The sequence below is a fragment of the Sceloporus occidentalis genome, unplaced genomic scaffold, assembly GCF_023333645.1.
Source record: "Sceloporus occidentalis isolate IW3139 unplaced genomic scaffold, rSceOcc1.0.p SCAF_3, whole genome shotgun sequence".
NCBI lineage: Eukaryota > Metazoa > Chordata > Lepidosauria > Squamata > Phrynosomatidae > Sceloporus > Sceloporus occidentalis.
In genome coordinates, this window is record NW_028316983.1 from 952739 (window position 1) to 977496 (window position 24758).

Genomic DNA, 24758 nt, shown 5'->3' on the forward strand with positions numbered 1-24758 from the left:
CGAGGCAGCAGGGAAGGAAGGCAGGCAGCGAGGAGGCGGAAAGGCACAAGCCCAGGGGCCAGTTGCGCAGCCTTTGCACTTTGGGAATTTAGCAAAAGGAAAAAGAAGCTATTTTGACTACTTTGTATCTGGATTATTTTTGCATCATTTCCCTTTCACGCAAACGCCTGAAAAACATCCTGCAAATGCGGGTTTTTTCAACTTTCTGTTCAGGTTAACCCCGAACGTCGTCTGAAAAACAATCCACAAATGCAGGTTGCTTTCAGCTTAAATGTAGTTTCTGTGCAGTATTCGTCCCGTGTGACAAACTCCTGTGAGAACTCTCTGGCAGAGAATCCTAAGTTCCTCATGAAACTTACAGTATAAACCCCAGGAGTCCATAGGACAGAGGAGCGGTTAAAGTGGGGTCAAGCTGCTATAAACATAGAATGTGAATGCATCCTAACAGGGCCCTCCTTCTGAAGCCTGTGTGAGCAGCAACAGCCAGGAACTCAGAGCAAAGCTGCTGGAGGCGCCCATCACACTTGCCACTTGGAGGACTTTTCTGATAACGCTCACCAAGGAGCTGAGAGGTCCCAGTCAGTAAAGGCAGGAGGAATTTGTCTTCTTTGTACAGCCTTGAAGGTAAAGGTGTGAAAAGCTGGGTAGAGGGACAACGTTAGGCCTGAAGAATGACTTTGCTGGAACAGACGAAAAGGGCAGCTGCTTTTTCCACAGCGGCTGGATCATGGGATGTCCCCATGGGGAAGTTCAGCAGAGGGCATGGAGGTCAGTGGTCTTGTGGTCCTCGCTTAGAATCATGGAATCCCAGAGTTGGAAAAGATCCCAAGGGCCATCCAACCCAACCCCATTCTGCCATGCAGGAACTCTCAATCAAAGCATCCCCAACAGATGGCCATCCAGCCTCTGTTTAAAGACCTCCAAAGAAAGAGACTCCACCAGACTCCATTGGGAAGAGTGGTTCACTGTGCAACAGCTCTTACCCTCAGGTCATTCTTCTTAATGTTGAGCTGGAATCTCTTTTCCTGCAGTTTGCATCCATTTTTCTGGGTCCTGTTCTCTGGCTTACTCACTCCTCAATATGACATCCCTTCAAATACTTAAACAGGGCTATCATATCACCTCTTAACCTTCTCTTCTCCAGGCTAAACATCCCCAGCTCCCTAAGTCTGTCTTCATAGGGATTCATGGTTTCCAGACCCTTCACCACTTTAGTCATAGAATCATAGAGTTGGAAGAGACCGCATGGGCCATCCAGTCCAACCCCCTGCCATGCAGGAAATCCAGATCAAAGCAAATCAACGTCACCCTCCTTTGGAGACGTTCCAGTTTCTCAACATCTGTTTTGAATTGTGGGGCCCAGAACTGGACACAGTATTACTCCAGGTGAGGCCTGACCAAAGCAGAACAGAGTGGCACTGTTGCTTCCCTTTAGATACTATACATCCATTAATGCAGCCTAAAATTGCTTCCCCTTCCATGAAATTGTCTCAGCCTTACTTGAAAGTCAGTGGTCACCAACCTCATGTTTTTCCACATCAAATGGTTGCATATTTGTGCGCCACATAGCAATATGCACTACACTGGCGGCCTAGGAGGGCAAATCTAGGCCAAACATGTTCTTCCATGTTGTCTGGTTAAATCTAGCTGCTGTTGGGGCACTAGGACCTGTCCTCCTCTCAGCAGCCCAGCGTTTCCTTTTTGGGGACCTCAGAGGTGTCCTGGGAGCAGCTGCCTTGACTCAGAGCCCACTTAAAAATAGCCTCAGTGCTGCCTGCAAGGGCCAGAGATGGCGGCTTTGACTGCAGTGCCTGCTGCTGGTGGGTTCCCTCACCACCCCCCAACCCGCTTCCACCGCATCCATGGGACCAATGTCTGTGTCGACCCCTCGCGCACCCAGGCTACCCGAGTGGAGAGCTTTGCCAACGGTCTCTGCTTCAGCCAGGAGCCTCTGGAACCTGGGCAGATCTTCCTGGTGGAGATTGAGGAGAAGGAGCTGGGCTGGTGCGGCCACCTGCGGGTGGGTCTGACAGCCCATGACCCTGTGAGCCTGGAGGCAGTGCCGGAGTACTCCTTGCCGGACCTGGTCAACATGGGGGACAGCTGGGTGTTCGCCATCACCCGCAACCACAACCGAGTCACCCCAGTTGACACCGAGGACCAGTCGAATGCTGGCCTGCGGGGCTTCCTCTCCAGCCCCTACCTCTGCATCGAGACCGTCAGGATCCCCCGGGACAAATTGGTGGGACGGAGCAGGCCTGGCCGCTACAGCCACATCCTGGACGACTTGTACAAGACCAATGTGCTCCCCGCCACGGCCCGGAAGAGTCGGATTGGGGTGCTCTACACGGTTCAGCAGGACGGGACCGCCGACATGCACATCGTCATCAATGGCGAGGACATGGGCCCCAGCGCCAGGGGACTCCCGGCCTCTCGCCCGCTCTACGCCGTGGTTGATATTTTTGCTTCCACCAAGAGCGTCCGGGTCATCCAGGTGGAATATGGCTGTAGGTATCTTTGTGGGGACATCCCTGTTCCTCTCTGCCGCCAGGACACACAGCTTACACAGTGGTCCTCAGGGCAGATGGTAATTCGGTCATTTGGTCACAAGCACCAAGAGAATGTGAAAGCTCGGAGTCTCCTTCTTTGGAGGTCTTTAAACAGAGGCTGGATGGCCATCTCTCAGTGGGGATGCTTTGATTGAGAGTTCCTGTATGGCACAATTGGGTTGGACTGGATGGTCCTTGTGGTCTCTTCCAACTCTTATGATTCTATGAAGGTTTGGCTCCTGGTCATTCATAGACAGGAGCTCTGTGGGTATCTGTTGGGTTGGACAGGTGAGCCAGGAAAGGGTGAACAGATAGATAGAGAGACCAAGGCCACTGAAATGTGGATGATATGCTTTGCACTGGAGACGGAGACAGAGAAAGAGAAACAGAGCTCTGTACCTCAGAGATGCTCCACACTGTTATTTGGTAAGATGAAGAAAAGGCAATGTTGGGAAAGGCAGTGGTTGTAAACGGCTATGTACTAATGACATGTCAGGGAGAAAGGGCTATGACTTTGAGATGATGGAGCAAAGAACGAGGGAATTCCTGGTTTAGTTCCTGCTTGTGTCCTGAGACTGTGTGGTGCAGTGGTTTGAGCCTTGGAATACAACTCTGGAGACCAGGGTTCAAATCCTGCTTAGCCATGGTTTCAGCAACTCACACACTCTGAGTCTCAGAGGAAGGCAAAGGCAAACTCCCTCTGAACAAATCTTGCCAAGTGTTTTTTTTTTCGCCCTAAGTACAGTACCTTACATTTCTCCCTGATGAAATTCACTTTTTAAAAAAATTCTGGTTCAGTTTTCTAATCCATTAAGATTAGATCGATTAATCTATTAAGAGAAATGTCTTCAGATGGCTGGCCACTTGGGAGGCTGGCCTTTTGCCCTTCCATGTAATGTCAAAAGTGCCAAAAGGGGAATGCATCAGTTCTGAAGACAAAGTGGAACAAGTTCCTAATACATTTTAGAAGGAACTCTTGAGCAAGGGAAATACTTGATCTCATTTTGTATTCCATTCCTAACTGCACAAGTGTAGCTGTTGCATATTTGGTTGTGCCTTCTTGGATGGTGTGTAACTACAATGCTTGCTTTCAAAGTACCCCTTGAATCACTGGGGCTGTGGAAAAACACATTCACAGATAACACTATCAGTTGCACAACACTAGAATCCAACAGATGAATGATGTTGCCCAACCACCACTAATCTAAGGGAATGTAAATATATACTGTGCAAACCCAATCTAGGATCTTGGATGAAGAATCCAGTGGCTCCATAAAGGCTAAATAAATTGGAGTGGCCACCTTGAAGGTAGAATCATAGAATCATAGAGTTGGAAGAGACCGCAAGGGCCATCCAGTCCAACTCCATTCTGCCATGCAGGAATCCAAATCAAATCATCTCCGACAGATGGCCATCTAGCCTCTGTTTAAAGACCTCCAAGGAAGGAGACTCCACTACACTCCGAGGAAGGAGTTTGTTCCACTGTCGGACAGCCCTTACTCTCAGGAAGTTCCTCCTAATGTTGAGCTGGAATCTCTTTTCCTGCAGCTCGCATCCATTGCTCCATTGGGTCCTAGTCTCTGGAGCAAGTGAAAACAAGTCAGCTCCCTCCTCAGTATGGCATCCCTTCAAGTATTTAAACAGGGCTTTCATATCACCTCTTAACTTTCTCTTCTCCAGGCTAAACATCCCCAGCTCCCTGAGTCTTTCCTCATAGGACATGGTTTCTAGACCTTTCACCATTTTACTTGCCCTCCTTTGGACACATGGCTCCAGTTTCTGAATGTCCTTTCTGAATTGTGGTGCCCAGAACTGGACACAATATTCCAGGTGGGGCCTGACCAGAGCAGAATACAGTGGCACTATTACTTCCCTTGATCTAGATACGATACTCTTACTGATGCAGCCTAAAATTGCATTGGCCTTTTTAGCTGCCGCATCACACTGTACGCTCATGTTCAGCTTGTGGTCTACTTGGACTCCCAGATCCCTTTCACACATATAACTTTCGTTCAGCCATGTGTCTCCCATCCTATATCTGTGCATTTTATTTTTCCGCCCTAAGTGCAGTACCTTGCATTTCTCCCTGTTGAAGTTCCTTTTGTTAGCTGTGGCCCAACTTTCTAGTTTATTCAGGTCATCGTGAATCTTGATCCTGTCCTCTGGAGTATTAGCTATTCCTTCTAATTTGGTGTCATCTGCAAATTTGATAAGTATGCTCCCAATTCTGTCATCCAGGTCATTGATAAAGATGTTGAATAGCACTGGGCCCAGGACAGAGCCCCACTGGACACCCCACTGGTCACTTCTCTCCAGGATGAAGAAAAGGAGCCATTGTTGAGCACCCTTTGGGTTCGGCCGGTCAACCAATTACAGATCCATTTAACAGTTCCTTTGTCTAGCCCACATTTTACAAGCTTGTTTGCAAGAATGTCATGGGAAACCTTGTCAAAGGCCTTACTGAAATCAAGATATACTACATCCACAGCATTCCCTTCATCTACCAAGCTGGTAATTTTGTCAAAGAAAGAGATTAGATTTGTCTGGCATGACTTGTTTCTCTGAAACCCATGTTGACTTTTTGTGATTATGGCATTGCCTTCTAGATGTTCACAAACTCTCTGTTTAATGATCTGCTCCAGAATCTTTCCTGGGATTGATCTCAGACTAACTGGACGATGATTATTGGGATCCCCCTTTTCCCCTTTTTGTAGATGGGGCCAACGTTTGCCCTCCTCCATTCTGCTGGGACTTCTCCTGTTCTCCAGGAGTCCTCAAAGACTATTATGGCCAATGGCTCCGATATGACATTTGCCAGCTCTTTTAATACCCTTGGATGGAGTTCATCTGGTCCCGGAGACTTAAATTCATTTAGATTAACCAGGTGTTCCTCTACTATCTCTTTACTTATTCTGTCCTCTGCTCCATTATCCTCAGGTTGAGCACCCTTTGCCTTTTCTGAGAAGACGGAGGCAAAGAAGGTCTTGAGGAATTCTGCCTTTCCTCTGTCTTCTGTTAGCATTTTGCCATCTTCTCCATTCAGTGGTCCTACCGTTTCCTTCTTCTTCCTCTTCCTGCGGACATATCCAAAAAAGCCCTTTTTATTGTTCTTAACCTCTCTAGCAAGCCTGAGTTCATTCTGCGCTTTAGCTTTTCTGACTTTACCCCACAAATGCCTGCTATTTCTTTGAATTCCTCTTTAGTGATTTCCCCCTTTTTCCATTTCTTATACATCTTCCGTTTCAAACTCATCTCGGTTGAAAGTTCCTTAGTCATCCATCCTGGTTTCTTGAGACACCTCCCGTTTTTCTTTCACACTGGAACTGTTTGAAATTGTGCCTTCAGTATCTCGCTTTTGAGAAAGTCCCATCCATCCTGAACTCCTTTATCTTTTAGTATTTCTGACCATGGAATCGCCCTCAATACTTCTCTAAGTTTACTGAAATCCGCTCTCCTAAAGTCTAGGATGCGTGTCTGACTCTGCCTGGCTTCTCCTTTCCACTGTATTACAAACTCCAGGAGAACATGGTCGCTTCCACCTAAGGATCCCACCACTTGCACCCCATTAACCAAGTCATCCTTGTTGGTTAGGATCAGATCTAAAATAGCTGAGCCCCTTGTTGCCTCTTCCACCTTTTGGACCATGAAATTGTCTTCCAGGCAAGTGAGGAATTTGCTAGGCCTTGAGGATTTGGCTGAGTTTGACTTCCAGCAAATATCAGGATAGTTGAAGGCGCCCATCACTACTACATCTCTCTTTTCTGAGTGTGTGGTCATCTGTTCTAGAAAGGCATCATCCAATTCCTCAGTCTGACTTGGGGGTCTGTAGTAGACTCCCACCGTAACATCCTTGTTGTTTCCCTCCCCTTTGATTCTTATCCAGATGCTCTCCACCTGGCTTCCAGGATTGATGTCCAGGATCTCTTCACTAGTGTAAATATCTCTGACATATAGTGCTATTCCTCCTCCTTTCCTGTTTGGCCTATTGCTCTTGAAAAGGTTATACCCCTCTATTTCCACATTCCAGTCATGAGACTCATTCCACCAGGTTTCACTGAGGCCTATTATATCACAAGACATTAATTTTTACTGAGAAAAAAGGTTTTTCTTATTAGCAGTCATGTTTTCTGGGGAAGTTTGAGGTTCACTGCATGACAGCAAGGGCAGGGGCATGCTGCAGTCTGATCCAATTCATCATAGAATCCTAGAGTTGGAAGAGACCCCAAGAAGGGCCCTCCAGTCCAACCCTCTTCTGCCATGCAGGAACTCTCAGTCAAAGCATCCCCATTAACAGATGGCCATCCAGCCTCTGCTTAAAAACAGCCTCCAAAGAAGGATACCCCATCACACTCCAAGCATCTTCCATTGTCAAACAGGAAGTCCCCCTAATGTTGAAGTGGAATCCCTTTTCCTACAGCTCGCATCTATTGTTCCGTTTCTTAGTCTCTGGAGCAGCAGAAAACAAAGCTTGTTCTATCCTCAATGTGACACCCCTTCAAATACTTAAACAAAGCTATCATATCATGAGTCAACAGTGTGATGCAGCAGCTAAAAAGGCCAATGCGATTTTAGGCTGCATCAATAAAAGTATAGTGTCTCGATCAAGAGAAGTAATAGTGCCACTGTACTCTGCTTTGGTCAGGCCCCACCTGGAATAATATTGTGTCCAGTTCTGGGCACCACAATTTAAAAAGAACGTTGAGAAACTGGAGCCATGTGTCCAAAGGAGGGCAACTAAAAAGCTTGTTTTCTGCTGCTCCAGAGACTAGGACCCGGAGCAATGGATGCAAGCTGCAGGAAAAGAGATTCCACCTCAATATTAGGAGGAACTTCCTGAGAGTAAGGGCTGTTCGACAGTGGAACTCACTCCTTCCTCGGAGTGTAGTGGAGTCTCCTTCCTTGGAGGTCTTTAAGCAGAGGCTAGATGGCCATCTGTCAGGGATACTTTGATTGTGATTTCCTGCATGGCAGAAGAAGGGGGTTGGACTGGATGGCCCTAGTGCTCTCTTCCAACTCTACAATTCTGTGATTCTATATCACCCCTTAAACTTCTATTCTCCATCATATCAGAATACATGCTGCCTGCTTTCCTATCAGGACTGCTTCCTCTCTTGTGTTGGTCTGGCAAGGTCTACTGCTACTTGGGTGCCATTTCTCGGAACTGATTTTAATTGTGATCTTATCATGGGGGCATCTGATAACCCAAAGCAGGGTCACAGGCATTCTGTCTTTCTGAGAAGGTCAGTAGGGCTGGACTCTCAGTGGTAAAATGGCACGCACAGCAGTGGGTCCTTACAGGGCCCCTGGATCTGTTTTTTGGCCAGGGGAGGCCCAACATTGGCAGGCAGGGTGCTGCTATTAATTTTGCCTTCGTGCAGGTCCTTGAACGGGAAGGGCAAATTGTTTTTGCCATCCATTATGACTGAAGCATGTTTAGAAGCTTAAATATGTGAAGGGATGTCATATTGAGGATGGAGCAAGCTTGTTTTCTGCTGCTCCAGAGAACAGGACATGGAGCAAGGGATGCAAATGGATGGAAAATAGATTCCACCTAAATATTAGAAAGAACTTCCTGAAGGTAAGGGCTGTTCGACAGTGGAACACATTTCTTTGGAGTGTAGTGGAGTCTCCTTCTTTGGAGGCTGTTTTTAAGCAGAGGCTGGATGGCCATCTGTCCCAGGGAGGGTTTGGATGGCAGAAGTGGGTTGGACTGGATGGCCCTTCTTGGATGACTCTTCCAACTCCATGATCCTATGAAAAGTATTCCACCTAAACATTAGGAAGGACTTTCTGATGGTATGAACATTTTGACAGTGGAATAGATTGCCTTGGAGAGCGGTGGAGTGTCTTTCTTTGGAGGTCTTTGAACAGAGGCTGGATGGTCATCTGTCACAGGGAGGGCCTTGGTAGTGTCTTTTTGGACTGTTTGGCCGGGGGGGTGGGGGGTCTCTTCCAAGTCCATGATTCTGTAAATCTGTGACATGCACTCCATATGCCCAGTGCTGCTTGCTCCCAAGTAAGTAGCCACTCTGAGAGCCTTTAGGGCTCATGAGCGGGGTATTAATACTGTAAATAGCAAACAAATTAATAAGTGTGCCTAGAGAGATGGCTGAACAATAACTGCTGGCTTGGTATCTCTTGGCACTTGGTCATTTACTTGTAACTACATATCTAAGGGGTAGCTGTGTCGGCTGTATAACAAAGTACAATATCATCCCACATCCACAAAACAGTGATACCTTTATTGGGTTCACCAAAATGCACAAAATACATGTTGCAAGCTTTCAAAGCAGCACTGGGGTCTTCATCAGGCAAAGGTGTTAAATATCATATAGGAGAAAGAAATGGGGGGAAATGATGATGTTATCCATAGCCCTGCATTTGGTCAAGATGTTGTGGTGGTTGTCCTCAGTTCAGATGCTTTGGAGCGGTCTTCAAGCAGGTGGGGCCCTTCTCCTTTTGGCCAGTGGATACTGGGAGAGTCAGTCCAGGAAATAAACTTTAAACCCCGTTAGCAAGACAAAGAGCTGCTGCCTTTGAGATCCAGTTTGTCTCAAATACTTTGTGAGGCCACAGCTCATCTTTGGACTCCTCCATGACATTGCTCTTTCTGACTGAAAATGCCTAAGGAGACTCAGTTACAGAGGAGTCTTGGAATTCCAAGATATAGCCCTGTTAGTCTGTAGAATCTGTATGTAGAGAGATCTTGGGCTCATTCCCACTTACACTTTAAACCAATTTCCAATTCGCCTTCGCTCCGTGTTGGTAATCAATTCCAAAAGGTCCGTCGTTCCCACTATGAAAGTGGATCTTTTCATTCTCCCCTTGTAATTGCTTCTTTTTTGACATGATTGTAATCCCCACTAGTTTGAAGCGCCGCTTCAAAATGCATGTCAATCATCTGTGCGCCATCAGCACCGTAAGCGGCAGCCTGGCTTGGGAATTAGGTATTTTTAAAATAAATGGATAGAAGATGCGATTCAGTGGTTTTGCAACTACCTGCGTATACCTCCAACATTTTTAAGGTCATGGCTCTCTCTGAAAATCTGGTTAAAATTGTGCAGTTCCCCCCATCCCACCCCCCTGAAAAATGTCTTTGAATTCAGTTGTCAAAGTAATAGGATGGAGACCGAGAGGAGAAAAATCCCCACTTTTTGCACAAGCTTCACAGGCCCCCAGTAGGTTCCTTCCCTGCAGGGCTCCAGGGGAAGAGACCCTGATCCACAGGATCCTGGGTTTAGTTCTTGGATCTCAGACTCAGGGGGTGGGAAAGAGGGTAGTTCTGACTGGCTTTTGTGTGTTTGTCTGTGTGTCTGTTGTGCAGGTGCTGGGGGCAGGGGAGCTTGGCTTTGCCCCGTCTCAGTCCTTGGTGCTTCCAGCTGGAAGGAGGTCGCAGTTGTGCCCCTGAGCTTTTTGGCTCCCTTTTCAAGCCAACGGTGAAAGGACCCTTGTTGTGGGTTTTGTGTTCTTTTGAAAAGGATGGTTCATGTTCAGGGCTGCTGGTAATGAATGCTCTTTGCTCTTTGGAAGAAAGGAAAACAGCCAGGCACTTGGATCATTAGGAGAGATTCCAGCAAAGCAGCTGGTCAGCCTTTATGGCAACTGAGTGAGTGACCGAGTCCAACCTGGCCAGAGGAATCAAGATCAGGCTGCATCCACACTGGAGAAATAACTGTTTGATACTGCTTTTCAGCATCCTGGCTCAAGGCTATGGAATTCTGGGAGTTGGAGTTTGTTGTGGGGCCCAGAGCAGAGCTTTGATCCTCTCTGGGCCCCACAACAAACTCCAACTCCCAGAATTCCATAGCCTTGAGCCAGGGCAGTTAAAGTGGTGCCAAACCAGGTTATTTCTCCAGTGTGGATGCAGCCCAAGAATGCCAAAGTTGGAAGAGATATTGCTGGACTTCTATGACTCTCATTCCCTCTGACTCTGGACCATGCTGATGGGAGCTGGAGTCCAAGAGCACCTGATAAATACAGTGTACAACCACCCACTCCACCAATTTTAGGGGAAATAAAGATTTACCTGTGATCAGGTAAATCACTGACTCGGAACAATCTGTAAGGAAGGGCAAAGATGGAAGGGCAAAGGCAGGCTTAATGCGGAACATAAGGAAAACAAAACTAACAACCACAAATGAAACACTTAAATTCTACCTAGACAGTGAAGGACTTGAAATAATAATACAAGTGTTTCAGTTCCTAGGATCAAACATCAATCAGAATGGAGACTGCAGCCTAGAAATCAGGAGAAGACTACAGCTATGGAAGAACAAGACAAAATCCTAAAGTGTCAAGATATACAAATGAATCCAAGCCGTGGCATTCCTGATCACCATGTATGGATGCAAAAGTGAAGAAAATAGTCTCCGCTTGACCATCTTTGCTTCCAAAGAGAGCCCTGGTCTGATCTGTTCAAGAACCCATTTGTTTGTCTTGTCTATGGGATCCTAAATACTCTCCTCCAGCCCCACATTTCAAAGGAGTTGGTTTTCTTTTTGTCTGCTTCCTTCTCTATCCAGCTCTCCAATCCATACCTGGGGATGATGGGGAGTACAGTGGCCTGAATGATTCTGACTGTAGTGCTCAGTTGTATGTCTTTGCTCTTCAATAGCTTTTCCAGTTCTTTCACAACTGCCCTTCCCATTCCTAGTCTTCTTTTTATTCCTTGACTGCAGTCTCCATTCTGGTCAATGTTTGATCCTAGATACGGGAATCCTTTCACTATTTCAGTTTCCTTGTTGTCTGGACTGAATTTGTGTATTTCTTCTGTGGTCATTATTTTTGTTTCCTTTATGTTCAGCATCAGACCTGCCTTTGCTCTTTCATCTTTGACCTTCCTTCCAATTCCTGAATGTCTTCTGCTAATATTATGGTGTCATTGTCTGCATATCTTAGGTTGTTGATGTTCCTTCCTCTTATCTTCACTCCTCCTTTTTCCGATTCTAAATCTGCTTTTATTATGATGTTTTCAGCATATAAGTTAAACAAGAAAGGGGATAGGATGCAGCCTTGCCGGACCCTTTTTCCAACTGGGAGCCCCTCTGTTTCCCCAATTCTGTTCTGATGGTGGCTTCTTGTCCTTGGTACAGATTCCTCATCAGGACTGTCAGATGTAGTGCCACTCCCAGGTCTTTGAATGCGTCCCATAACTTTTCATGATCTAGACAATCAAATGCTTTGCTATAGTCTATGAAACACATGCTGATTCTTTTTTGGAATTCTTTGGAGCGCTCCATTAGCCATGTCTGCAATGTGGTCCCTAGTGACTCTTCCTTTTCTGAACCCCGCTTGCACCTCTGGGATTTCTCTCTCCATGGATGGTTGGAGTCTATGTTGCAGAATTTTGAGCATTAAAGAGGTCATGGGCATGAATTTACAGGAACTAGGCAGAGCCATGGAGAACAGGGGGGCTTGGAGGTGTCTCATCGGGATCAACTCAAGGGCAGTTAACATCAACATCAAAAGACAGGTGACAGGATGGCCAAAATAAGCCCAGTGACTCAGAAGGTAAACTTGGGGTGCATATCAAAGGCAGATGTTGCCAACTGACCAAGCACCTCTTTGCTCAGGCATGAAAGCAACTTTGCAGCTTACATTGGGTGTAGAGGCGTAGGCAGTTTAACTCCCCTGTCAAGCCCAGCTTTGCCTTTCCTTTGATGTCACACACAAGGCCCACATTTCTTTTGGGAAAAGGGCAAACTGCTGCTTCTGTTGAAGCACTGAGCCATGGCACCCTCCCAAAAAAGGCACAGAACAAAGAGAAAACACATGCAACATCCTCCCCCCAACATGATTGGGGATTGCACAGGACATAGCCAAGAGGTAACTATGGATGCCTTTCTCCAGACTGAAGTATGCCCCGAACCGGCACAACCGGCTTCTCTGAATTTGTCCCAGGCTAGGAAAACATGTTGTTGCTCTCGCATGCCAAGCCTCCTCCTCTCACACCTCCTCCGACACATTCCACATTCAGTGTTACATCTGTTTTCATCCCCGGTTGTGTGTTTGTGTGCACATGCTGACACTGCAAAGCAGTCAGAGAGAATTACTACCAGCAATAAATATTTATAATGAATATTTATCTGTACAGCACATTCAGTATGCAAAGTGCATTATGGAATTTAACCAAGAAGAAAGATCTCTGCCTAAAGGAAATTACAATGCAAGAGTGTCTGGAATGGGAGATGATACAGTGATAGATCAAAATGGAAGAGGCTTAGGTAGCAAGGGCTGACTGCTCTTAAGTGCTCTTACAGATTTAGGCTGCATAGAAACAGAATCGTAGAGATGGAAGGGATCCCAACTAAAGAGACACACACCTAAAGCACTCCTGAGAGATGTCTAGCAAGCCTCTGTTTAAAGACCTCCGAGAGTCCACCAGCCTCCAAAAGCGACTATTCCAGCGTCAAACAGTTCTTACAGTCAAGAAGTTCATGGAAACCTTTTAGGAAAGGAAGCAAAGGGTTGGAGTAATACAAAAGGCTTTGGACTTTATGTCCCACCACAATTGCACTAGTTTGAGAATGGAAGCATGCCAGTTTGGCATCATGTCTTATCAAGCTTTCCCCCATGATAGCACTTGGGTGATCCATGGTCGTCTGATCTGTGTTCTGCACTGCCAAATGGCATCTTCTAGGAGGAAGAGGCAGAATGAGCAACCATGTCTGCCAATTGGATCTGGATGCCAGCTGCTGTGCAAACTAGTCACCTCCTGGGATTCATCCTCATCATCATTCATGTATATAGCACCATCACTGTACATGGAGTTTTGTTGCTGTTGTTGTGTGCCTTCTAGTCAAGGGAAGTAATAGTGCCACTCTGCTCTGCTCTGATCAGGTCTCACTGGGAATCCTGTGTCCAGTTCTGGGCACCACAGTTCAAAAAGGATGTTGAGAAACTGGAGCGTGTCCAAAGGGGGGCAACTAAAATGGTGAAGGGCCTGGGTCTGGAAACCATGTCTTATGCGTTTATGTGATTCCTCTGGCCAGGCTGGACTTAGGGAGCTGGGTACGTTGAGCCTAGAGAAGAGACAGTTTAGAGGTGCTATGTGAGCCCTGTTTAAGTATTTGAAGGGATGTCATATTGAGGAGGGAGCAAGCTTGTTTTCTGCTGCTCCAGAGAATGGAGCAATGGATGCAAGCTACAGGAAAAGAGATTCCAGCTCAGCATTAGGAAGATCTTCCTGACAGTAAGGGCTGTTCAACAGTGGAATACTCCCGCAATGGAGATTGTGGTGGAGCCTCCTTCTTTGGAGGTCTTTAAACAGAGGCTGGATGGCTATCTGTCAGGGATTCTTTGATTGAGAGTTCCTGCATGTCAGAAGGGGGTTGGAGTGGCTCAGGGCCCTTGGGATCTCTTACTACTCTGTGATTCTATTACTTTTATTCATTGCTTTATAATCCAAGCTTTACATGACAATATTTCTGCAGGCTCTTTAATGCCATTTTAAGCATATGTTTTTTGCATGTTTTCAGCTTCACACATTTTTGCTTTGTACTTCTTTTGATTTCGTAAGCCACCTTCAATCCCCAGCTTTGCAGAAAAGATGGAGTATAACATAAAAGAACAGAACATCCCAGTGCACTCATAATAATCAGAGACAGGGACAGGACGAAGGTCTGGGCCAGAGAGGCACTAATGTCGGAGGACAGGTGGCCCTGAGAGCCTGGGATTTCACAAGGTGACCTGTGGGCAGAGCAGAGACAGGGAAAAGCAGGAGGTCCAGCGGAGAGAGCAAAAGGGGCCCCTGAGGGACTCTGCACTGGATAATTGGCAAAGAGGTGAGGCAAGGCTGCATGTTATGGCCCTATTTATTTAATCTGTATACAGAAAACCAACAATCTAAGATATGCAGGTGAATGAATGAATGAAAAATTATTTATATACCGCTATTCCTACATAGATCATAGCGGTTTACAACATGAAATGATACAATTACAACAACATATATCCCCAACAGTGTAACAAACTACCCATAACCAATTAAAGGCTATACAAAATACTCTAAAAGCCATTATATTACAACCATTAAAACCATATCATAAAACCATACAACAAAGTAGCTGGATCGAACAATATGCGAGAAGGGAGAAGGGATAGTATTAAGGCACATGGGGGAAAGCTTGACGGAAAAGAAAGGTCTTCAAATTTCTCCTGAACACATCTAGAGAGGTGACAGAGCGGAGCTCGTCGGGCAAGGAGTTCCAAATCTGCGGGGCTGAGATGGAAATGCCCTCTGTGAAGATGAAGTATATCTAGCCTTCGGAACTCTTAGCAGATGTTTTCCGCCCGATCTGAGAGTGCGGGGCAGACTGTATGGGGAGAGGCAGTCCTCCAAGTACCATAATACTAGCAGAAATCTCACAGACCTGGAACAACTACTAAGAAAGATCAAGGAGTAAAAGGCAAAGGCAGGCCTATTATTGAACACAAAGAACACAAAAATAATGACCACAGAGAACTTACACAGAAATAGTCAAAGCATTCCCATACTTGGGATCAAGCATAGATAGACATGGGGACTGCAGTCAGGAAACCAGAAGAAGCCTAAGAATGGGGAAAGAAGATAGGAAAGAACTAGAGAAGATCCTAAAATGCAAAGATACACAACTGAACACAGAAGTGAGAATCACACAAACCATTGTATTCCCTATTCTTGCCATGGATGGATGTGAGAGCTGGACAGTTAGGAAGAAACTCCATTCCTTGGAGATGATGTGGGGCTGGAGAAGAGGGCTGGGGATCCCATGGACAGCAGCCAAAAGGACAAACCAAGGGGTTCTGGAGCAGATCAAGCCAGAGACCTCCCTGGAAGAAGCCAAGAGGACCAGACTGAGGCTGTTGTACTTCGGACACATCCTGAGAAGGAAGGGCTCCTTGGAGAAGACCAGAGTCATGCTGGGAAAGGTGGGAGGAAGAGAGGAAGGCCGCATGGCAGATGGACTCTATGAAGGAGGTCACTATGGGATTTTGGGGGTTGCAGGAATTAAGCAGAACAAGGGAGGACAGAGGGGGGTCTGGGAGATGTCTCATCCGTAGGGTTGCCATGGGTCCAGATTGACTTGGGGGCAGTTAACAACAAATATGCAGAAAAGGTATTATGCAGAGTGTGCTTGGACTCAGAAGCAGGAGAAGTGAAGATTGGCGGAAGGAACATTAACAACCACAGATATGCAAAGGATACAGTACTACTAGCGGAAACAAGCAAAGACCTGGAGCAATTACTCAAGAAGGTCAAGGAGAAAAGTGCCAAGGCAGGCTTGATGTAATAATAATAATAATAATAATAATAATAATAATATAAAATTTTATTTATATCCCGCCCCTTTGAGGCCAATTGGGGCAGCTAACAATAATAAAATACAATACAATATATATCAAAATCTACTTCCCTCCCCCCCTTAAAAAGTTATTAAATCAATTATAATTAAAACCAACAAATTAAAACAACATAACACACACACACACCATTACAAAACAGACAAAAACAAAATAGCAAACTGTGGCAGCATTCCACTCAAATTTCCAGAGAGGATCTTAGGGACTCTCATGAGAAGAGGGTTCCTGAGGCCGGGGTTATCTATCCCGGAAAGGCCTGCCGGAAGAGATCCGTCTTGACAGCCTTTTTAAAGCTGTCTAAAGATGTCAGTTGACGGATCTCGTCCGGCAGGTCGTTCCACAATCTGGGAGCAACAACAGAAAAAGCCCTCTGGGAGGTAGCCGAAAGCCTATATCTTTGAGGCTGCAGCAAATTCCTCCCAGAGGAGCGGAGTCTGCGGGGAGGATTATATGGGAGGAGGCAGTCCCTGAGATAGTTTGGACCCAAGCCATTTAGGGCTTTAAAGGTGATAACCAACACCTTGTACTGGCCCCAGAAACTAATAGGCAGCCAGTGGAGGGACTTTAATACAGGCGTAATATGGTCCCTCCTCGATGTTCCTGACACTACTCTGGCCGCCATATTCTGCACTAATTGCAGTTTCCGAATCAAGCACAAGGGTAGCCCCATGTAGAGCGCATTACAGAAATCTAGACGTGAGGTTACCAGCGCGTGTACAATAGTCTCGAGATCCCTTGCTTCCAGAAAAGGGCGCAGCTGGCGTATCAGCCGAAGCTGATAACAGGCGCTCCTGACTGTCGCATTTACCTGATTTGTCATCAGGAGCGATGAGTCAAGGAGCACCCCCAGACTGCGAACACAGTCACTGGAGGAGAGTGTGACCCCATCCAGGACTGGGGATTGCAACCCAATTCTTGGTTTCGGGGCTGCTACCGTGAGCACCTCCGTCTTGTCCGCATTCAGTTTCAATCTGTTTTTCCTCATCCAGCCCATTACTGCCCGAAGACAGAGAAGAGATGCCATCAGAATTCGAGGCCGACGAACGAGACATGGAGAAATAGATCTGGATGTCATCAGTGTACTGATAACACCCAGCTCCATAACTCAGAATAATCTCACCCAGCGGCTTCATATAGATGTTAAATAACATCGGGGACAGTATAGCACCCTGTGGAACCCCACAGGTGAGCTCCCTTTTACTGGAGCAGCTGTCCCCGAGCAGCACCCTCTGGGATCTGCCCGAGAGGAAGGACCGGAACCACTGCAAAGCAGTGCCCCCGATACCTAACCCCCTCAGGCGGTCCAAGAGGATGCCATGATCTATTGTGTCGAAAGCCGCTGAGAGGTCTAGGAGCACCAACAGGGTCACACTACCCCGTCGATGCTCAGACGCAGATCGACGGTCAAGGCAACCATGGCAGTCTCAACCCCAAAGCCTGTCCTGAAGCCAGTTTGAAATGGGTCTAGATAATCGGTTTCATCCAAGACAGCTTGGAGTTGAAGAGCAACCGCCCTCTCGATTACCTTGCTCAAGAATGGTAGTAAAGAGACTGGCCTGTAATTATTCATAGCCAGGGGGTCAAGGGAAGGTTTTTTCAGAAGCGGCCTAACAGCCGCTTCCTTCAAACAAGATGGAATATGTCCTTCCCTGAAGGACGCATTGATGATATCCATAAGGAACTTCCTCAATGCATCCCCCCCCTGGACGGCCAGCCATGATGGGCAAGGGTCGAGAGGGCAAGTTGTTTTCCTCACCCTACCAAGGAGCTTGTCCACGTCATCAGTACTCACAGATTGCAGCTGATCCAGAATAACTTCATCAACGGAGTCGCTGGACACCTCACCTATAGTTTCTGTTGAAATACTGGCGTCTAAGTCGGCTCTTATCTGAGAGATTTTATCTACAAAGAAGTTATTAAATGCGTCGCAGCAGGCCATCGTTGGGTTAAGTAAAGGATTTGGCGCAGAGGACACCTGCGTCGGCTCCCTCACCACCCTAAACAGCTCTGCTGGACGAGACTCTGCAGACGCAATACATGCAGAGAAGAAGGATCTCTTCACTGCACGTATTGCCTCCCAATAGGACCAAAGAAAGTTCCTATGGCGAGTTCTGTTGGATAAGAGTCGAGTCTTCCGCCACTTGCGCTCTAGTCGTTGTCCAAGCTGCTTCATATTCCTAAGCTCTGGTGTATACCATGGCTTACGGTTTGAAGCAGAATGGCAAGGACGCTTGGGAGCAATCGTGTCGATAGCCCTGGGGAGATCGGTGTTCCAAGTATTAACCAAAGCATCAACAGGATCACCGGCATTCCCAACCAGTAAACCCTCTAAGGCTTTCTGGAATCGAGTTGGTTCCATTAGCCTTCGAGGGCGGACCATTCTAATGGGTCCACCACCCCCGGAGGGGCAGATACAGGCTCTAAGTTCCATCTTGACCAGGAAATGATCCATCCATGACAATGCGGAGGTACTAGTAACCTCCGCCCACGGATCTTTCTGCTCCGTACTAAAGACCGCATCGAGTGTATGACCTGTACAATGTGTGGGCCCAGCGACCAATTGGGATAGGCCCATGTTTGTCATGGTCTCCATGAACTCCCGAGCCGCACCTGTTAAACTGGTCTCGAGAGGAATGTTGAAGTCTCCCAAAACTAAAAGTCTGGGGGACTCCAACAACAGCTCGGAGACCAGCTGTGTCAGCTCGGTTAGGGAGTCTGCTAGATAACGGGGTGGTCGGTTGAACATAAAACAAGCAAACAAACAGACAAACAAACAAAACCCCAAATATAATGACCAGGGACGATCGACAAGAATTTGCCCCAGACAATGAGAAAATTGAAAGAGTCAAAGAGTTCCCATGCCTTGGTTCAAATATAGATAACATGGAGCAATGGATGCAAGCTCCAGGAAAAGAGATTCCAGCTCAACATTAGGAGGAACTTCCTGACAGTAGGAACGCAGTTCCTTGGAGAGCAGTTCAGTCTCCTTCTTTGGAGGTCTTTAAACAGAGGCTTGATGGCCATCTGTTGGGTGTGCTTTGATTGAGAGTTCCTGCATGGCAGAAGGGGGTTGGACTGGATGGCCCTTTTGGGGGTCTCTTCCAACTCTATGATTCTATGAGACACCCAGAAGCAGGGCTTTGTCCTGGAAACAAAAGCCAAGGCCGTCTTCCAAAAGCCCCACTTCTGCAAAGTCAATTTAATTTTATCCAAACCAGTTTGCAAAACAATATAAAAGGGAAGGACGTGACCTGATGAGGACAAATGCTCATCCAGGGATGGGGAAGGCTGAAGAGATTGTCTTGGCACTTTTGCTTACAAGTCACAAGTTCTGAAGCTGCTTGCCTCTTTGTTTCTGGCTGGCCTTCCCCAAATAGTCTGCCTCATGCCTGAGATAAAGAAAGAAGAATCCAAAACATTGTTGGAAGAGAGTCAGACCTTGGACAATAGAAGGGCCAAGACTGCCAGTGGCTCTTTAGGGTTTTGGCAGGTTCTGGTGGGGAATGTGCTATGCATCATCTGGACTGCTTGCACCAGAACCAAGGTTTGGGATGTGCGTTGTCTGAACAGGATGACCCCAAAACAGGGGGAGGGGGGGACAAAATGGGCTTCTTGGCTTGTTCTGGGCATGTTAAGTCCTGATGATTTTGGGTAACTGTAGACTCCTAGAATTGGAAAGTGACATCCAGCATAGTACAATGGTTTGAGCACTGGAGTACAACTCTAGAGACCAGGCTTCGAATCCCCACTCAGCCATGGAAGCCCACTGGGTGCCCTTGGGCAAGTCACACTCTCTCAGCCTCAGAGGAAGGCAAGGGCAAACCTTACCAAGAAAATCCCATGATAGGTTTGCTTTAGGGTCGGTACAAGTCAGTAACAACCTCAAGGCACACAACAACAAGGGCTATGCAGTCCAACAGCCTTGTGCCAATGCAGGGATCCACTAATAAGGCATCTCTGAAAGGTAGCTATTCTGTTTTTGCTTTAAAACGTCCCAAAAAGAAGGGCCCACCTCCTTCTGAGGGAGTCCATTCCAGATGTGATGGATCTCTGCTGCCCTCTGTCAGTGACCCTGAACGCTTTCTTGCTATGGGTCAGGCTGGCTAAGCAGGGCCCATTAGGAAGAGGCAAGCAGGGCCTGTCCTCTCCCAAAAACCTAAAAGAGGACGGGGGCAGCTGGGACACCTTTCCAATTGTTCTCTCTTGTGCACACAGATTGGGAACTGCAGGGAGAACAATTTGGGGCACCTCCTCTAACGTGAGTTGGCAGGCAGACCAAAGCCCTTCCGAATAAACCATGGAATAGTCACATCTGCCCCAGGCCAAGGAGCTGTTCCTTCCCCTTCCTTGGAAGGCTGAGATGGCTCTGGGGGCAGCAAGAATAGCCAGGAGAAACAGACAGTGTAATGAACTATACCACAACAGTGTACCTAAAGGAATACACAGAATACACAATCCAAAGTACTATAGCGAACTATATATCCCAAAACCATGCAGGGGGAGCTGTGTTGGCCATTTAACAAAAACAAACAAAACCCCATCAATGATACCTTTATTGGCCAACCGAAAGGCACAGTGTACTTGCTGCAAGCTTTCAAAGCTCCATGGGCTTCTTCATCAGGCAAGAGGTTCCAAAGAGGCTGGATGGCCATCTATCAAAATGAGGATACTTTGATTGAGAGTTCCTGCATGACAGAATGGGGTTGGACTGAATGGCCCTTGGGGTCTCTTCCAACTTTATGATTCTGTGATTCTATGAACCAAACAGGAGGAAAAAACAATTGGAGATGTTAGCCAGATGCCTGCATGTTGTTTTAGCCCTTAGTAAAGCTGTTATGACAGGGAGGATATCTTTTGCAGGCAGGCCTTTCTTCCTTCTGGCCATGGGGCAACAGGGAGATTTTCAAAGTCCAGGGAATTTAAAGAGGGACCCCTCTTTTGCAATCTCCATGTACAGTATGTTCCGATTCCAGTGAGATCACAGGCCTCTTTGTAGGCAGAGAACTTCACAACCTCCCATTCAGATAGATATTTCCACAAGTCATAGACAATAGTCCACACATTAATGGTTGTGTATTCTGTTTTACAGTATTACTGCAGTGTGGTTGCTACTTATAAACATATGATCATTGCATATGTTAGAGTTGTGGTTTTATTCCTTAGGTACATTGTTGTGATATATTTCATTACATTGTTGGTTCCTCCCTCCTATTCTTTCTGTTTGTTGTGAACCCCTCCTGTTGTGTGTTCTCTGGTGATGGAGGCAGCTCCATGGACAGGATCTGAACCCAGAGTTCTCCGTTCCCCTCTGATGCTCTGACGCAGCCTTATTTCCAAGGGTCCTCTGGACCAGTGATCCTAGGTATCTGTTATGGGGGGGGGGGGGGGGGGAACTAGTAGAATTTCCCCGCAATGTGCCAAATACCATCACCATATTTCTGCCCATATCTAGACTATGCAGCCACTTCAGACCAGTTGCTGGGGTTGTGATGCAGGATTATAACACTCCCCTGCTTCTGGGGGCTCTTTTTGCTCAGTGCCTTGGCTAGGGCTGAGACAGACACATTTGCCAGATGAAGAATCAGTTCCAAGCCAGATTCAGAGGCTGAGTAACCGCACACTCCACTTCCTCCTTCTTTACTCCCTCTCCCAGTCCCTTCCTTGCAGACCCTTTGCCGACTGGCCATCCAGAAGCACATTGTCCACCGCTTGGCCATTGATGGTCTGGACCTTCCTCCGTTGCTGAAGAACTTCTGCAAGTATGAGTGAAGAGACCGACGTGGTGGGGCTTGGTCCATTTGGGGAATACTGTACATATGAACCAGCAAACAAGGGAGAAGCCAAGCTCCAAGTCTTGTGCACCGAGGACCCTGTGCAGTAAGTGGGCAGCAACCTATGCTATGAGCCCTGGCCCTGTCATGCAAGAGGATTCTGAGATGGCAGGAGGCCTCTAAGCCAAGGAGGAGTTTAATCTTCACGTGGCAGAAGGTCCCCGATGTTTTAAGAGCAGGGAGCATCAAAGTGGAACCACTGGGTCAACAGACTACGTGTTGTTATTTTCCAGCAGCTCAAAGGAAGCAACCCATGATAGAGAAAGGGTTGGGGTGGGGAAAGGCACACTCTGTAAATATGAGAGCTCAATAAAAACAGCTTTGTAAAAGAACCTGGACAAAGTCCTGAGTGGTGAGCTTCCTTCAGCTTTCTCTCCCTCCCTTCTGTGGCTCCTGAACAGAGGGCAGCCCAGATGGAAGGGCAGATGACCTAGGGATCCCTGCAGGGGGGCATGGTCAGAGGTCTGGGCCTCTCCATGGCCACAGATGGAGGAGGCTTGGCAGTCTGACTGAGCCAGATCTTCACTTTGGCCTGTCCCAGGCCAAGGGGTCCTAATCTGTGAGAACAGCAAGGGCCAGGACTTGGGCAGAGGGGCAAGGCAGTGGCTGCCTAGGGGCCCTGTGTGACGTAAGGGTCAAGCCCTGTGACGCTGGTTCTAGAATGGGGCTGGGGGCTCAGGACAGGCATTGCACTGCAGCAACACTGGACAGGCTGCAGTTGGCACCATGTCCTATTATGGGACGGGGAAAGCTTCCTCAGGCCTCTTTCCACCACCTCACCAAGGTAATGCTCCTCTCTCCCTCCCTGAAATGGCTTATACAGATGATGCCAGCTCAAGGTGCCCATTGCTCTCAAGCCTAGAAGCATCTGGCTGGCTGCTGCTGGTGGTCCAAATGGGACCAGCTCCCAAAGGAGACCAAAATGCCAAATGAAGGTGCGCATCCTTGATGACCCGGGAGAACAGTGCAGGGTCCCATTTCACTGCCTCAATCTCAAGGTGCCTGACAGCTGCACCACAGACAAGAAATGCAGTAGTCCCATCTCACCTCCAGGCCAAAGGAGAATAGTCTGTTCCCAGAACCTCCTATCTTCCTGCCAACTGCCATCCCACCTCTGCAGAAAGCCATGTTTGTGGCTCCAAACATCCCACCTTCATGTCCCACATGAGCCGGGTCTCATGCAGGAAAAGCACACAACAGGAGCAAGTGCTCTTCCTCTGGCTGCTCAGCCTCCTCTCCTTTCCTCTCCTTCCCAACTGTGGGAAAGCCTTGCACCCCCCCCCCCCTTCCCGAAGCCAATGGCTTTTTACAGCAGAGCAAAGCTGAATGCTCTGGATCCACTTCCCTCACAGCAGTCAGACCTGGAGGCAGGGCAACCAGGGAAATCTAACCATAACCTCTGTGGGTTGGGTAGGAAAAAATGGGCAGAAGGAATGAAAATGAGAGGCTTGCTGCTCCCTCTATTTGCAGTTTGTGTTTCCCTCTTGGGAAAGAGGTTTCCTTGCAGCATGAAGTGGTAGGAAAATGTGTTAGCCATGGGTCCTGATCCTGAGGATGAGCGAGGGATGCATGCTTAGCCTAGCTTAAGCATGCAAGGGTCCCCCAAGCCCTTTTCAGACATTCTCTGAGCCACTCTGCTGCAAAGGAGGGAACTTTCTAACTGTTCCTCCCTTCTGGTGCATCTCCATCTCTGTTCTGCTGGGGAAGACCCGAGGGAAATGCTCCAGAAGATGTTCTAACCTTCCCTCCCAACCTGCCCTTTGCACAGGACAGCCCAGCAGCACAGAGACCAAAATGGCAACCAGCCGCCAGCCAAGCCTCTGCTCAGGGATGGCAAGGGAGGCCTCTGCTTCAGCCAGGATCTCCTCCGCCATCAGCCACTTGCGAAGGAAACTGCAAGCCAAGCAGGCAGCTCCGCTCCTGCTCCAAGCCCTCCAGCTGCCCCCGGAGCCAGACTTTGACCAGCCTTGCAGTGGAGGTTCACCAAGAGGTCCCGCTGGGAAGGAGACAGTGGTCTCATGGGAGGCGTTGCACCAAGGCCTGTGTGCCAGGCCCCCCCTTCAGAACCCAGCCCAGGAATCCCACCCCATGGAACAGGCAGGGGACCGGTGGCTGTGCTTGCCCTCTGCCCCACAGCAGTCCCTTAGCCAGCAGCCAAAGGACAGTGCTAGCTCTGGCGGAGACTTTGCCCCAACCAGGTGGGGCCTCTTGCCTAGTGGGGTCTTGCTGATGTCAGCCATGCTTAGCAAAGACAGAAGGCCCCATCTGGTCTGGCCCCCCAACATCTGCATCCTGAGCCTGGCCATGATGATTGCGGGCATCCCCACCATCCCGGTGCCCGGTGTTCGCGAGGAAGACATGATCCAGGCTGCCCAGTGCTTTATGGCAGAGAACCTGGAGCCTGGAGAAGGTCTGGGGGAAATAGCCCAGAGGCAGCGATGGGCTGCAATCCAACGCCTGAGACCATCTAGCAAGAGAGACAAGCAGCGCAAAAGAACAGCCCACCGAAGCCTCCTGCCCCTGTTCCTAGCACAGCTGGAGAAGTAGGAGCTGCTGGAGGACAGCAGCAAGAGGCAATTCATTTTGTAGTGAGAAGCCCACATAAAGGGTTTGCAAACATACGACATTTCTGCATTGCCTGTTTTTCTGCTTCTGAAATTGGGTTATTGGCTGATGCCTCCACTCTTTAAAAAGCAAAGCAAAACTCAAACAGCCAGCAGAAACCCGGACTGCCAGTCTCTCAGGCCCATTCCTGCAATTCCACAGGGGTCACACAGCCAGGTTCTTTGGGATAAGGTGGGAAGTATGGCCCTGCTCTCTTCTGACAAAATCCCAACCAGCAGCTAGCCTGAGCTGGAACCAGGTTGTTATCCAACAGATTTAGCTTTGGTATGTGACTTCCTCCCTGACACACCACCAATGGCTTTCTTCCATTGGCCCTGGCATGGGCCAGCTGCCCAGGCTGGCACAGGTCGGAGCCTACCAAACTCCTCTTGTGCACAGTTGCAAGAGTTGCCCTACCCTGTTCTTTAAGTTG

At 47.9% G+C, this 24758-nt stretch overlaps 2 protein-coding genes across 2 annotated transcripts; both read left to right on the plus strand.

Moving 5' to 3' along the window:
- Nucleotides 1-1789: 1789 nt before the first annotated feature.
- Nucleotides 1790-22050, plus strand: LOC149315385 (neuralized-like protein 2). Its single transcript, XM_089513302.1, has 2 exons — nucleotides 1790-2507; nucleotides 21544-22050. The coding sequence occupies exons 1-2, from the start codon at nucleotides 1790-1792 to the stop codon at nucleotides 21657-21659; spliced, it is 834 nt and encodes a 277-aa protein (XP_089369428.1). The 3' UTR covers nucleotides 21660-22050.
- Nucleotides 22051-22447: 397 nt separating this feature from the next.
- SPATA25 (spermatogenesis associated 25) lies at nucleotides 22448-24268 on the plus strand. The gene is made up of 2 exons (XM_089513304.1): nucleotides 22448-22505; nucleotides 23490-24268. Exons 1-2 carry the CDS (start codon nucleotides 22448-22450, stop codon nucleotides 24266-24268), a joined length of 837 nt encoding a protein of 278 aa, XP_089369430.1.
- Nucleotides 24269-24758: the final 490 nt, after the last annotated feature.

Coding starts and splice junctions, on each gene's coding strand:
- LOC149315385 (XM_089513302.1), top strand. CDS start 1,790: ATGGCGGCTTTGACTGCAGTGCCTGCTGCTGGTGGGTTCCCTCACCAC. Junction 2,508..21,543: donor CATCCAGGTGGAATATGGCT/GTAGGTATCTTT, acceptor TCCCTCTCCCAG/TCCCTTCCTTGCAGACCCTT.
- SPATA25 (XM_089513304.1), top strand. CDS start 22,448: ATGTCCTATTATGGGACGGGGAAAGCTTCCTCAGGCCTCTTTCCACCA. Junction 22,506..23,489: donor CTTTCCACCACCTCACCAAG/GTAATGCTCCTC, acceptor CCCTTTGCACAG/GACAGCCCAGCAGCACAGAG.